Genomic DNA, 15,460 nt, shown 5'->3' on the forward strand with positions numbered 1-15,460 from the left:
ATGTGGTGTATATCGTTCGATAATGTCGTTGTTTTACATGCACAGAGTAATGGGGAATGCCATAGGCCTATTTAAAACGCCGCCACGGCAGGTGTCGTGGTGAGAGACCACCGCTAACTTATAGATATATAGCCTATATACACGTTCGCTAACGATATACATTGTGCTCACAATATTGTACAGATTATTACCATCGTATATCAGTTAATAGCAAAGCTATTATTGGTAATCTAGGACTAGGAGTATTGGAATTTACCAGAATAAACTAAGCTTTGATCAGGCGCATGTCATGCTCATTAATATCCATCCAGACTAACGTAAATTACATGATATAACTTAGCGTTTTCTCATCGAGAGACAGATAGATATTTTTATTCCTGATATAGCCTACACGTTTTTGTTTCTTCGATCTGGTGTACGCTACACACGACCGCGTTTTTCGAAGCCGATGCAGAAGAGAAATCCTGTCTCGCAGCTGCACACACCGCACACAGGCACGAAAGATATAGCCTACAGTCCCTTTTCTTAGAAGACCTGTGGACTCGATGTCCTGACAGGCTGGAGTTTTTGCAACCTCCACAAACACAATAATTTACCATGACGATGATAAATTAAAATACAAAAACTATACCGAAAACACTGATTCACGACGCTCTCACTGACTTTTTTTTTATTCGATGCCACAAGAACAAGAGGTTTTACATATTCACAATATCACATTAACATTAGCTGCCAGGAAATAAAAAATACAAAAAAAGTTTTACATAAAATCCAGTGCTTTCAAAGCATTACATGTTTTCATTGCTTTTTTGTTTTTAGTTTGTTCCAAGAGATGTAGCCTACATATGTGAAGTCATTTATAAAATGTGAAAAAAGCCCAATTCTTTTTATGAATCAGTGTATGGTATTTTCCTAATAAAACAAATAACTGTATAATATGTTGTTCTTTACATTCCAAATTGTCATTCTGAGTATAAAAAAGCTAATTTACCCGCTCGTACATACAAACCTATCTGCGCTGCTGAGGCTCCCTCCCTCTGGTGACGTAAAATGACGCGATGTTGAAAAAAAAACGGTTTTTACGAGCAGTCAAAGAAATGCTCACTTTATCTACTAAATTTGTGCCCTTATGTCGTTTTAAAACATTTTAAATCCTGCATTACCTTTTCATATGGTATTTTCATACAAGGTTATATATTAATTTAGATTTTTTTTTTTTACCTGCAATATGCTCTTTAAGAATCAGAAAAGAATGTATCTGAAGTGACAGCTTACAGCTGTGAAGCCACATAATCTGTTCATCTTTTTCACATTTAAAAATGCTGCTTGAGCAAAGATCGTCCGGTATGTTTGATAGTTGTAGAACAAGGCTAATATTTTGTGTGTGTGTGTGTGTGTGTGTGTGTGTGTGTGTGTGTGTCTGTGTGTGTGTGTGTGTGCAGACCTACCATGTTTTCAATAGCATCCACTGTTAAAATCTATATAAAGCTAGATCACTTATAATTTCCACAGCTCATGTTGTCTGGAGTTTTTTGTCTATGACATTTCTTGGAAAGATATTTTTGCAGTGTTTGTTTAGTCAGCAGAACAATCAAAAAACACATTAAATAAATAACAGTACAACCCACTGAAGAGATGACTCACTCACAGCCTCGCTTTCATGTTAAAAATCAAAGATGGCGCTGCTGTGAATTAGGTCTTCCCTACATGTATTGTCCACTTGAATGAAAACGAGTGAGTGAGGGATCATGGGCTAAAGTGTCCATCATATGCACACTTCAGAGTCTCGCTGGAAGTAATTGGTCATCCGGGTACTTTTTGCCTACTCTCGCTGTAGCCTACTGTGTAGGGAAGGCTATTATGAATTCTACTGTCACATACTGTTTTTCGCCTACTATAGGGAAGTATGCAATTTCGAATGCATCTAGCGTTTGCGCGTAAAGGTACCTCAGGAATCTGTCTCCATCTACTGGCGATGTGGAAAGAATCACTGAACAAATCTGAACAACTGATTTTAGTAGGCAAAACAGATTTTAAAAATCGAGTGAAAACATTACATTTTAATATTTTCTGAGAAAAAAATGTTGAAGTAAGGTAAGGCTTTGCTAGGTGGTTAGTGACATATGTCAAAATAAGAGCACTAGTAGTCTGTATGCAATTCTGTTCCCTTGGGCTCTTTCCTCAGTGTCCTTCAATCGGTTTATATAATTGTGATTTCAGCCCAATTATTATAACATGCATGATTTGAGGCATCATTAAACTGTGCCAGACAATTTATGTGCCCAAGTGTAATTGTTTGCGGTTAGAGATTTGTTCAAATACCAAACTCTAAGCATGATGAGAGTATAGGGTAGCTGTGGTATTTTAGGCAGTTCATAAAACAAGCTTTCCGTCCTTATTACATGTGCAAATAATATTGTCTATAATATCTGCATTACTCTAGCTCAGGGTTATTAATAACATATCTCACGGACATCATCTCTATTATGCATTTTATAAAATGCTTCAAATTCTAGGCCACACATGTAAAACAAATACCAAGGCTCATGTTGCACCTGTCAGTCACAGTAGAGAGTCCCGCTCTACAGCATTAGTCAGCAGGACAACCTCTCTCACATAACAGTAATCTAAAACAACCGGATAATGGCAAAGATTAGCTGATGGCTGGAATAATTAGTATTATGGCACCTGTAACTATTTGACATTTTCATTTTAATATGCTCTACAGAAGCAAGAGTGATGAATGGCACAGTGTCCGGTGCTCTTCTCGTGCAATGGAATCACAATTGTCACTGCAACCAAATTAAGCTCACAGAAAAATCTAGAAGAGACTGGTATAAACAGTTCTACTTGGGTGGATTTCTAAACTAGGCTAAAGTTCGGGAGGTGAGGAAAGATACAGATCCTTTTTTGAGAGCGCTCTAAGAAAAGGAACAGCTGCATAGTGAGTAAACAACCATATCAGGTATCTGATTCTCTCATTTAATGTATCCAGGATAGCTGATGTTGCCCTTGATGTAGTTCCATCCCAGCACGCATACAGTCTTGCACAAATGATTCTTGGAGGGACAATTCCTCTCCCTCCCCTGTGTTGAAATGTTAAAGGTGAAGTGTGTTTGCAATAACAAAAATAAACATGTTTTCCCAAACCCTCCCCCAATTGCCATTAGTTTACCAGAACAGATATCCCCGCCCCAAAATCCCACCATTGGTTCAGGCTATGTTGCAATACTCAAACATACAAAGATAAGTATTTCAGGGAAACCAACCTCGGGGAAACAAACAAACCATTGTTGTGAAACAACATTTTAAAATCACAGTATGTAAGATTTTTGGATTAAAATATATATATATAAAACAATGTTATATATTTTGTTTACTTGTGTACATCATCCCAAATGTTTCAACAATGTTTAAATACAGAGAAATCAGCTATTTTAACCAGTGTAATATCATTGGGTCGCCTAGCTGTCAATAACGTCATACACTGTAAAAAAAAAAAAGTTGATGTCTTAAATTGTTACGTACATTCAACTTTACATTAAGACATTTCAACTTAAATTACATTAAACTGACTTAAAAAATGAGTTGAATCTTGTATAACTTATAAAAACAGTTGAAAATTGCTTAACTTATTTTGATAAGTGTTTTTTATTGTTGTTCAATTATATACAGTTAGTACGGTACACTACGAAACGAGACAACGTTCCTCCAGGACCATGGTAGGCCCTACTACATAAAAACAACATAGGACAATCGCAAAATCACACGAGACTACACAGTCTCCATAAGTGCAGCACGTGCAAACGTGTGCAAAAGTACGGGACAGTACAACACAATAAATAAATTACTCAGAAACCGGACAACAGGCACAGTAAAAGACAGTGCAGCGCCGACCAGTACATTTGTGATCTGAGTAGTGCAAAGAGATGATACTTTCTAAAAAAAAATGCCAAATGTAAACATACCATACTATGAATAGTGTTCTATGGACATAGCAGTTATTGAGTAGTGGTCTTGGTCTCGAGACCACTTTTACCTTGTCACGGCCTTGACGGTCTTTGGTCTTGGTCTTGTCTTGGTCTCGGACCTCTCGGTCTTGTCTAGGATTTAGCAAAATCAATCAGTGTTGCCAACTATTTTCAAAGGAAAGTATAAGGCCTTCCCTAAAAGCAGTGGTGGACAGTAACGAAGTAAATGTAATTCGTTACTGTACTTAAGTAGCTTTTTTGTGTATCTGTACTTTACTCAAGTATTTAAATTTTGGGAGACTTTTACTTTAACTCCACTACATTTCAAAGTCAAATATCTTACTTTTTACTCTACTACATTTTCAAAATCAGTCGTTCCTTTTTATTTATGAGTGGATAAAAACGTAACTGGCCAAACGAGCTACCAATCACAGTACAGCGCGCGCGCTTTGTTTTGAACTTGCCTTGGCGGTATCTGAGCGCGAATCAGAGCCGTTAAATATGAGAGTTGCGAACATAGATGATTGTGACAGTGATCTCGCCGCCGCGCGGTCGTTATTCGCGTGGCTTTCAATAGTTCCAAACAAATCGCGTTGACAATGATTTTAAGCGGGACAGAGAGCTGCTATTATTGCAGCAATTATCGGTAAGTAGGCTATTGACGCATAATGTACATTGCTTACGTTGCCACTAAAATGACTTGCATATAATAGCTTTTTTTTCTGGGTTTGTGTTTAATTTTGGAGGGAAATTGGCTGCTCCCATGACATAGAATATAGAATATATATATATATATGTGTGTGTGTGTGTGTGTGTGTGTGTGTGCGCGCGCGCGCGTCTGTGAATATATGTGTGTATGTGTGTATATGTGTGTGTATATTATACACTACCGTTCAAAAGTTTGGGGTCGGTACGATTTTAAATACTTTTAAAAGAATTCTCTTCTGCTACCATGGCTGCGCTTATTTGATTAAAAATACAACAAAAATCAGTTATAGTATTAAATATTATTCCAGTGTAAATCAGCTGTTTTCTGTGTGAATATATAGTAAAGTGTAATTTATTCCTGTGATCAAAGCTGAATTTTCAGCATCACCTGTGTCAGTGTCTTCAGTGTCAAATGATCCTTCACAAATCAGTATAATATGAGGATTTGATGCTCAAGAAACATTTATTATTATTATCATCAATGTTGAAACAGTTGTTGGTCTGTCAGTTGTACAGTTTTTTATTATTTTTTAGGATTCTTTGATGAATAGGAAGTTCAAAAGAACAGCATTTGTTTGAAATAGAATCTTTTGTAACATTATAAATGTCTTTACTGTCCTTGATAAATAAAAGTATTGATTTGTTTCCTCCAAAAAATAAAAATAAAAATCTCACTGACCCCAAACTTTTGAACGGTAGTGTATATATATATATTTAATGGCGTTGTGCAGGTTTATGTGAATGTATCATAACATTAAGATGTTAATAATTATGACCATAGGCGCTGGAGAAAAATATAGGCCTACAATAAATACTGTAAAATGTTTTATACCTTATAGGAACAGTCCCCTTCCCTCCAAAATTAAACACACAAAAAATTAATTCAATTCAAATATATATATATATATATACCAAACTAATTAATGTCATTTTATTAATAGATTGGTGTGCCAAGAGTGACATTAGTCTTCACTTAGACTGAGTTAAGCAAGAGTCTTGCGACAAATTATAATAGGACATTATAGCCATAAAAAAAATCAAGTACTTGGATACTTAAGTACATTTGAAGGCAAATACTTTTGTACTTTTACTCAAGTGAATGTTTAAAGGCAGCACTTCTACTTTTACTTGAGTAATATTTTACCTTGAGTATCTTTACTTTTACTCAAGTAGGGTAGACTGGGTACAGTTGAGACATAGGTACAGTTGAGACACCTTAAATAACTTGCGTGCGCAGCCAGCACAAGTTGTGATTTTTGCTGTGCACATGCGTATTAGTGTCCTCTTTGATCGTGGGAAATTTGATCAATGGACGCATCTCCGCTCCGAAGATATCGGCAAAAGTTTTTTTTAAGGTAAGACGTTCACTTCACCATGCACACTCCACAATGAATAGCTTATTATCCTTATGTGACTGTTAAACGTAACTGGTATAATCACAAACGTTATTCTGTGCCCTAAAAACGGGCATATTTCATGGGATTGTTTCAGGCATGGTCATTGCAAAATCTAGAGAAATGCGCGAGGTGGCCATCAGGGTACAGTTGAGACACACTGTCTTAACTGTACCCGCGATGGAGTTCTATTAGGAAACACACTGTTTAGTTGTTCAGTGTTATGATAACAGGTTAAATGTCATAATTAGCCAGCATAAGCTGCAAATGAAATAAAAATTTGGTATTTGTGATAATTAAACTGTGTATTATTAATGAATATATAAAATATGTTGTTTCTGTTTTATAAAATTTAACCAGTGCTAATTTAAATAACATTAATGAATTTGAATGGATGAATAAACAAACATGTTGCCCAATTGTTATTTTTTTATTTGTCTTTATTTATTATATTTTCAATGAACGATTAGTTACCTTTACATCATTAAAAATGGGTGTCTCAACTGTACCATGGTACTGTCTCAACTGTACCACATATGGGTACAGTTGAGACAAAGTTGAGACAAAAAGCACCTTATTTTTATGAGCTAATTGTGGAAAATATAAACTACTTATGAGTAATATTGATTGATAATATCTTAGTCTACAAGCTCATGAAATGTCATGTGGCATATCATGTGGAAATTCACGTCTTTTCAGCATCTATTTTTGTGTGAAAAATCAAAACGCAAAAAGTGTCTCAACTGTACCCAGTCTACCCTACATGGTATGTGTACTTCGTCCACCACTGCCTAAAAGTCGCTAAATGTCGCTAGATGACGTCATACGTCCTCTTTACTGTTGCTTAGTGATTTTTGCGCTCTTTAGCTACGGCAGTTAACCGTTTACTTCCGGCTGCCGTTGCCGTTCTATCAGCAGCTGTTGCTTAAAGTCCCTAACTGAACAGGGGAGACGCAGCTAGAGAGAGTGACGACAGGGAGAAAGCAAGACCTCGCGCTCGCAGGACAGTACTGACAACATTTGGAGGTTACTGAGGTTTGTCCAAAAAGTCGCTAAAATTGTCGCTAGTCGCTTTTTTGAAAAAATGTCGCTAAAGGGGTCTGAAAAGTCGCTAAAAATAGCGACAAAGGCGCTAAGTTGGCAACACTGATATCAATATCCACGGCGATATCCGCATTATTCCGCAACGGATTGAAGCGCGCGTCCGAGTGAAGACACAGCGGTGCGCGAGCCGTATCCGCGCCACTGATCGCAGCTGCAACGAGCACTTTGATCACTTGATTTAAAAAACACATTTCATGTACAGTTTTTGATGTATTAATATTTAGTAAAACACATATCAGTGACATGATGGGTTTTAACTTAGATTTTGGGTAACTGCACAACTGACATATGACTTTAAGCGCACCGCCAACGGTGTGTGTGTGTGTGTGTGTGTGTGTGTAACCATAGCGACAAAACAACCAACTTTCGGATCCTGGACTTTAGCTTATAATTTCGTTTTTAAAAATATAATTATGTATTTAAAAGTTGCAGAATGTATTCATTTGGAGACTTCGAAATCGGCAGAGCAGGCAATGCAAAACAAAATCTTACAAGTTATTGCTTAGCTTCAACAACACTATTCTGTTTTTTCCCCCCTCCGGTCTCGGTCTTGGTCTCGACTTGGTCTGTCTTGGTCTTGTCTTGGTCTTGATACCCTCGTCTTGGTAGTGTCTTGGTCTCGGTTTAGGCGGCCTTGACTACAAGTCTATTATTGAGGTAGCAGCCCGGTATAGAGTGAAAATGAATTAAAGTGCAACTCTGTGCAAAAGATGCGACACACAAGTGTTTGACCAGTCTCTGAGTATTTAGGAGTCTGATGGCTTGGGGGAAGAAGCTATTACACAGTCTGGCCCGAATGCTACGGTACCTCTTGCCAGATGGCAGGAGGTTGAAGAGTTTATGTGAGGGGTGTGTGGTCATCCACAATGCTGGTTGCTTTGCCGATGCAGCGTTTTATGTAGGCCTTTGATGGTGGGAAGAGAGACCCCGATGATCTTCTTAACACCATTGCTGAGTATTCTCTCCTTAAAAATGCAGTGAACCAATACGCTGAAAAAAAGTTTGAAATCACTGGTGTTTCTGACGTCACAAACAAACTACCTTGAAAGTGAAACCAATCAAGTCAACGTGTGATCGTCACCGAGTGGATCTCTGAGCTGGTGTCAGTCAGTGGAGGCGGGGCTAGGGTGAACACCCGTCCCGCTTTATGTTGTACCGCACACCATTTTCACCCCTTGTCCCGCACGTTGCATATAGAGAAAATGTCTCGCATTTTCATCAGTCTGTTGGTTTTTAATTATCATATTAAGAAAACGTGCCTAAGAAAACGTGCCTTCTTTTGCCTTTTTAAGAAAGCATTTTATTTATTCTTTTTGTGGCGTAGTTTTTCACCTATTAACAGCGCTTCGTCAGAAGTACAAATACAACAGCCGTTTTTAAAATCATATCCAATAGTTGAAAAGAAAGGAGTAAACACGCTCACTAGTAGGTTGTGACGGCTGTCAATCAAAATGTGGAGTGGTGATTCGTTCCATGTGTTCCCTGTCAGAAAACAAATGGATAATTCGGTAAATGAACATTTTAACTTAACAGAATTTATCAACTTCTTGCCTGGTGTTGTTGTTTTAATTCACATCCTTTCTAAAAAAAATATGAAAGTTTTTGGTTTAATATATTCTTAATATAGCCTATAAGACTGTCAATGAACTAATTTCATGTTGTTTTATATTTTATTTGTTCATTATTTATTTTGTTGGATTTTAGTTGGACTTGGACAGAACTGTTTAAAAAATAGTTATCTGCATGATGCCAGCTGCCTTTGGGCTCAGTGATGTTGAATTTAAATGACATGTAAATGTCATGTTACATTGTGATGTGTTCTGGAAGGGAATAAAGAACAAAGTATTTCTATCAGCTGAAATGCAGAATACAAATGTTTTTATTAAGTTTAGACATTATATAACCGTTTCAGGTTATGTTTTAGTGTTGACATGTCCCACACAAACTTAGTAATCGTCCCACATTTGGTTTGTTTGATGGTGGTCACTCTAGACGGGGCTAATTTGCATATTCATAGAACCGTATACTAAATGAGGCAAGGGTGTAGAGTTACATTCAAGCTATTTTAAGGCATGAAGAATCTTTTTTCTTTAAATATGTAATTTTGTTGATCAAATATGAGTTTTAAGGGATACTGACTACAGGGGGACTTTAAGGCTCATTTCATACCTGTCAATAATAGCATAGAGTCCCTTGTAGGCAGTCAGCAGGACGACCTGTACAGCACTCACATTACACTGGAGAAACCACAGACAACTGGGTTATGATTTTTTTTTTTTTTAAATAAAACAAAACATTAAATGAATTAAATAATAAATATATATATATTTTTTATAATTTTTTTTTTTTTTTTTAATTCATAAGCTGTCTGTAATGGTAAGAGTTAGGGTGAATTAATTATTATTAGCTTAACTGAACATAAATAGAAGTCAATGAGATGTCCACACAAATACGGTATACTATTTGGAATCGAAAATCGATTCCAACTCTGGAATCGGATACTTGTTATAAAAATAAAAATTTGAATCCTCTTATTGATTCCCTTTTCTGCATTTTAATATGACTTTAAACCATTCAAGTGCAAGAAGACCCACTTGTTGTTTTCTGTGCTGCACACACTTCCAAAGTGCGTGCACAGAAAAAAATATTTTAATGTGATTTTAAATCAATCAAGCGCAAGAAGACTCACGTGCTGTTTTCTGTATTGCGCACATCCAAAAGGTGCGCACAGAACGCCACCTCTCATACTGTATAGGCTACTACTCGATACTGAACTGAGTTCTCTTCCGCATCTTTTTGCACTTGAACGGACGAATACACACAAAAATATGTCAAAATATCCTCGTAAACACAGTCGGTTATATCTTAAGTGAACATAAACACTTGACAAAGAAAATGCATAACTGTATATTGGATTGCAGCTCTTAAAGTGCCAGCAGCCTAATATTCCTGCTGCCGTCACTGTAATGCTAATCAAATAACAAAAGACATAGAGAAAATTCCCTCGCTGTTCTTGACTGAATACTTTTGTAACCATATTTGTAATGTATACCTTATTTATAAAGTGCAGTGTTATTTTATCGGAATCGATAAGCAGCATCTGAATCGGAATCGCTAAAATTCAAACGATACCCAACCCTAACTGCATGTGAATAAGTCTATGCAGCCTTGCATCTCTATTTAGTGTGACTGTCTGACATTTTCACTTTAAACTCCTCAGCAAATGCAAAGAGCGATAAATGCCAGCACAGGTTCAGAGACGCCTCCCTATCTGACCTATGCAGTGGGCTTCAACCACTGATTTATTTGTCTCCCACAATATGCAATGGCATTACACAATTCACTCCAGTCTTACGGAAGCATATAGAAAAATCAAGGGAAGACGAGTAGTCTTGTATCTGTATGAATTTCTGAGCAAGGTTCAAGTTCAAGAGCTGGAAATGGAGCGAGTACGTGAGCGAGAAAGCGGGGGGTCAGGAGAGATACAAATCCTTTTTGAGAGAGCTCTATAAAGAGGAACAGCTGCACTGTGGGTAAACAGCCACATCAGGTTTCTGATGATTTAATGGTTCCAGGATTGCTGATCTCAGCCTTGACTTGGTTCCATCCCTGCACGCATGCAGTCCCGCATGGATGTCCGCGGACAGGGCTGCTCCTTTCTGAACATCTTCACATATTATTTCAATGCTTGCACTTTAATGTTTTTGTATTGCAATTATTCATTTAACAATATTTTTAGTTTACCCAATAAATAAGAAATCTGAAAACTATACTACATATAAGCATTTTCACTTGTGGACTTTTGGACCCCAGTGCACAACCAAAAATATGATAAAACACACAATAATCGCAGTAAACTTTAGGTAGGTACTGTAAAACACATGGTCTGATCTGCCCGGTGAGTGAGTGTTCAGTTACCGGCACGTTCACTTTGCCCATTTGGATTAGAATTACGTAACTGGAATGCTATTCTGAACACAGGCCCATGGATGGAAGTGTATTGGCCATGAGTAAATAGCTCTTGAATATTTTCCAGCCAGAAAATATTCCCCTACAGATACACAACAGGTGCTCATAACACTGCTATTTGTTTTGTTTCCTGCTATCAACCTTTGCTCTCCATTCATCCTCATGCCAAGAGTGTAGACAAGACTCTGTGCTAATGTACTACTCACACACCATGTTTCATAAAACAAAACTACATGCTTAGTACAGTGACTGTAAAATTTCACAGTGTGCAATAATATATAGTACTCAGATATACAGTAAACAGAGATAGACAGACGGATGAATGGACAGACAGATGATAGATAGATAGATAGATAGATAGATAGATAGATAGATAGATAGATAGATAGATAGATAGATAGATAGATAGATAGATAAAAAGTTTAATGACACTTGATTGCATTTGATAATTTTAACTTTTATTGTATTGTGAAAATGTTATTATCTGTAGAACTCAATCATTTTAAAAATAAAAAAAATCAGTTACAAAATGCACATTAAATTTCAAATTGGATTACTTCGACACTAATACTCTATTGTAGACTATATGAAAACTGACAATATAGGCATATTCTATATAAATGCGTATTCTGATTTCTATCTATTAAATTAGAAATACACATGCTCGTTATGATATACAATTGTTTCTACTCACAAAACTACATCACATTTTTGTGCATCACAAAAATATTGTGCCTCTAATCTGAACATTTTTCACTCTATACATTCCAATTTGGAATAAAAGCTGACAGAATATTACACCAATATGGCAAAATCATAAATGTACAAACTCTCTCAGATGCTGAGGGTTCTTCAGAATTAAACATGTAGACGTCAATGGTCAGTTTCAAGAGGTGGATTCTTCTTACATCAGAAAAACTGTCCTGTGATTCTGGCGACTTCACCAACTTGCAATCAACCAGTTCTGGATGTGACACAGCGTTTCATAGTCCACAAGTCTGGAGTAAAGCATGCATGGTCCTTTAGCAGTGTCATTCTGCGTTCTGAGATCTGAATCTTCCTGCGTTTGATCTTCTACTGGAGTTTAATATTTTGTGGCAGCAAGTGAAGGAGAACTCCATTGGAAATGCAGCCTCAGTTCTGCTGTTTAATCAGAGAAAAGACAGACATAATCCTTAGTGCAATCTCAGCTAGGGTAAAGGCTGTGTTTAAATATATCTGTAAGTGTGTGTGTGTGTGTACCTCAGTGTATGCTGGAGGAGGGGGAAGCTGATACTCGCTAATATGCATGAAGATAGGACTGTCATCCTCGTCGTAATCATCCAGGAGAGGAATGAAGGAACTATCCATGCGGTTGTCCCGGGAGATCTCGCTGTAGCTGGGCGGAGAAGACGGGAGCGACACGCAGGTGCTGGAAGTGGCACTGCCATCCTGGCTGCTCATGCTGCTGGTCCGACTGTTCATGCCGTTGTAGGGGATCGTCCCGATGACCAGAGGCAGTTCTAGGATCAGCTTCTCGCTTCCTGGGATGTGCACAGAGATCTAAACCCCGAGAGAGAGAGCATAGAGGTTAACCTCTGATCCGCATGTACCAGTGGAGTCTGAAGCATCTGCATTGATTATCATGAATATAACTTACCCTCAGAGAGTAGTCAACGTGGATAATGTCACAGCCCAGGATGGTGGGCTTCAGCTTGGGCACACGGAGGACTCTCGCCTGCCACACGTCACGCATGCCAGATATGATGTGGTTGCCCCGGACAGAAGTGAGTTTCTCGTGAAACACTTTGGTGCGGCCGTTCGCCAGATAAATGTGCTTGGCTATGATGGCGGCTTTAGGAACGATGATCCGAGAGCAGGTGTTCTCGAACTGAGCGTCGATGCAAATGTCTTCTCCTTCGCTGTAACCCTTCCGGCCTATGTGAGCGGCCACGGAAACGCTGCCGTCGGGAATAAACATGCAGGTGACTTTCTTCTGATTCGCTCCTGCAACTGGAGCCTGAGAGGAAGCAGAAAGTACTAAAGTTCTTACTCACGTTTTAACCATGTAAATTTCATAGATATTTGTGTGACCTCTTTGGAATTACTCACCATGAGATCTTGGGTGTTGACATCAATGGGTTCCTCCACCTCGAAATATCGCTTGCATTCTGCATACGACTGGCCTGATTTCTCTATGACGGCCTTCACGTAGTACTGGACTGAGCCAAACTTTCCCACATACGAGGAAACCAGGCACCTGTTTTGAAAGGTCTTGCGTTAAAATATTAATATTTTAATGCAATATTTGTAATAGGAATTTTCAGAAAGAAACCCACCCTGCCTGAGGAAGTTCGAAACCAAACATGAACTCGTATTTGTTTCCAGGCCTGAGAGTGATGGAGCCATCTGCATCTGTGGAGACGAGATTGTGCTTTAAGAAACACTCCAAAGTCATCATTTTTACTCAGCCTTATGTCTTTTGCATTTTCAATTTAAAAAGGGTTTTTCAATAAACAATTCGTAAACTTACATTTGTCCCCTCCCCAACCCAACCCCCCATTCATTGAGTTATCCCCTTTTGATTTTCATTCTATGCACAAATAACTAAATTCAACCCACACCAAAATTAGAGTCGAAATAAATGGGAGAAAAATATCTGTCTACCTTGTTCAAACTACAATAGTAGGCCTAGGTTAAAGGAGCACGACTAGGCCTAGTTATGGGGCTTGAAACCACCCAAAAGAAGTTAAAACAGAGGTTAGAGGTCTTAAAATGATGTATGCTGTTTTACATTTAGGTTTTAAAACGTTTTAATGACAACTAAAGTAAGATTTACAGGTTAGTCAGAGTGCGCTAAGTAGAGCAGTCTCGTTTAAGGAGGTTACTATAGCAACAGTAGCTGGACAGGCACAGGCACAATTACTGACAGAAAAAGTAACGTTAGACCCTCTTGAATTCACTCAAAAGTTTGTGCGAGTCTCACCTGTTGGCTGATGATCGAGGTGAAGAATTTCTTCATATTTCAGGTACTCAATCTCCTCCCTGCAGCGCAGCTTTCCTTTATTATAATCGACTTTAGCACATCCGATTCCGAAGAGTTTAACGGCGGAAATCCGCACCGCCTCCGCCACCTCCACGATCACCCGCCCGGCCACTTTATCTCCGCCGCTATACGAGCTCTTGTTCGGGTCACTCAACTGAACTTCTAAGGTCTTGGGTTTCTTTGTCAGTACGCCCATTTTTCTATTTTATTAATTTTGCGAACAAGAATTCCAGTAGTAATTAGCAGTATTCCACTAATAGTTCTATTAACGCTCTCTTTTCGGTTATCAAAGTAACTGACTGAATTGATCAGTTCAGCAACAAACTCACCAGTACGTGCTGGTGTTATTTTCTGTTGTAATATTATTTTCGATTGGATGTTGGTGACTCTGTTCTGTCAGTAAACACTGAGTGGGAGTAGGTGGTTATATAGTTCACACGGCCGCTCTGCTGATGATGCGAGCTGGACACACATGGGCATCAGTGGTGGGGTCCCACATGCTCCCCGTGGATCGCCACAGGCGCGTCTCTCTCATAGGACACACGGACTGTTTGCGCCCACTCGGGCCAATGGCAACCTAGCCAGAGCGCGTGGACAGCTCGTGGGTAAGGGGCGGGAGTCTTTGAGGAGGTGGAATGATTATATGGAGCAGGGGTGGAGTATGTGCCCTGCTCCAAAACACTCCTGTGACTCATTCATAATTAGTGGGGATTTCTTTCTACATAACAAATGCATTTATACCTGAACTGAATGACACCAAAGAATCAAGTGTTTCTAGACAGCCCAGTTTACCCTAACAAAAATGACTGTGGCTGTACTATGGTAAAGAAATAGTATCGGATGGTTATACTATGTTAATTTGATTTTTTTTAAAGTACCAAAAAGTTTATGATTTTGGACATATAGCACAGTAGTAATGTGGTATACTTAGTTCCAGATATGGTATGGTATATGCATTTACTTCTGTCACTGTACTATGGTACTGCCACAGTAGGTTTATGTGAGGATATGCCATACTACCGAATGATAACCAAATGCATTTGCCACGGTGTTTAAATGGCACTAGGTAGGCCACCCTCAGATAATGCCATGTCATTCACCTGGTACATGGCCAAAAACCACATTATTGCCTTTGCACATGTCCAATACTCCATGTTATTGCATTGGTGCATATCCAAAAACCATGGTATTGCCCTGGTACATGTCCAAAAACATTGTATTACATTGTATTTGTGGTATTTTGAGAGATATCTTACTATAGATATCTGACAGATTAGACATGTATAGTT

The 15,460-nt window shown here is 38.4% G+C and overlaps 1 protein-coding gene across 2 annotated transcripts; it reads right to left on the reverse strand.

The window, feature by feature from the left end:
* Positions 1–12,079: 12,079 nt before the first annotated feature.
* Positions 12,080–14,583, reverse strand: txnipb (thioredoxin interacting protein b). 2 transcript variants are annotated; one of them, XM_056266262.1, is made up of 6 exons: positions 14,112–14,583; positions 13,465–13,540; positions 13,238–13,385; positions 12,786–13,145; positions 12,389–12,688; positions 12,080–12,286 (listed from the first exon to the last, which is right to left on the reverse strand). In XM_056266262.1, exons 1-6 carry the CDS (start codon positions 14,365–14,367, stop codon positions 12,281–12,283), a joined length of 1,146 nt encoding a protein of 381 aa, XP_056122237.1. In that variant the 5' UTR covers positions 14,368–14,583; the 3' UTR covers positions 12,080–12,280. The 2 variants fall into 2 exon arrangements, with proteins under 2 accessions (XP_056122237.1, XP_056122236.1); XM_056266261.1 differs by having other exon boundaries at positions 12,080–12,289.
* Between the last annotated feature and the right edge of the window lie 877 nt (positions 14,584–15,460).

Source organism: Rhinichthys klamathensis, unplaced genomic scaffold (assembly GCF_029890125.1).
Source record: "Rhinichthys klamathensis goyatoka isolate OS25496 unplaced genomic scaffold, OSU_Roscu_1.1 h1tg000246l_1, whole genome shotgun sequence".
Classification (NCBI taxonomy): Eukaryota; Metazoa; Chordata; class Actinopteri; order Cypriniformes; family Leuciscidae; genus Rhinichthys; species Rhinichthys klamathensis.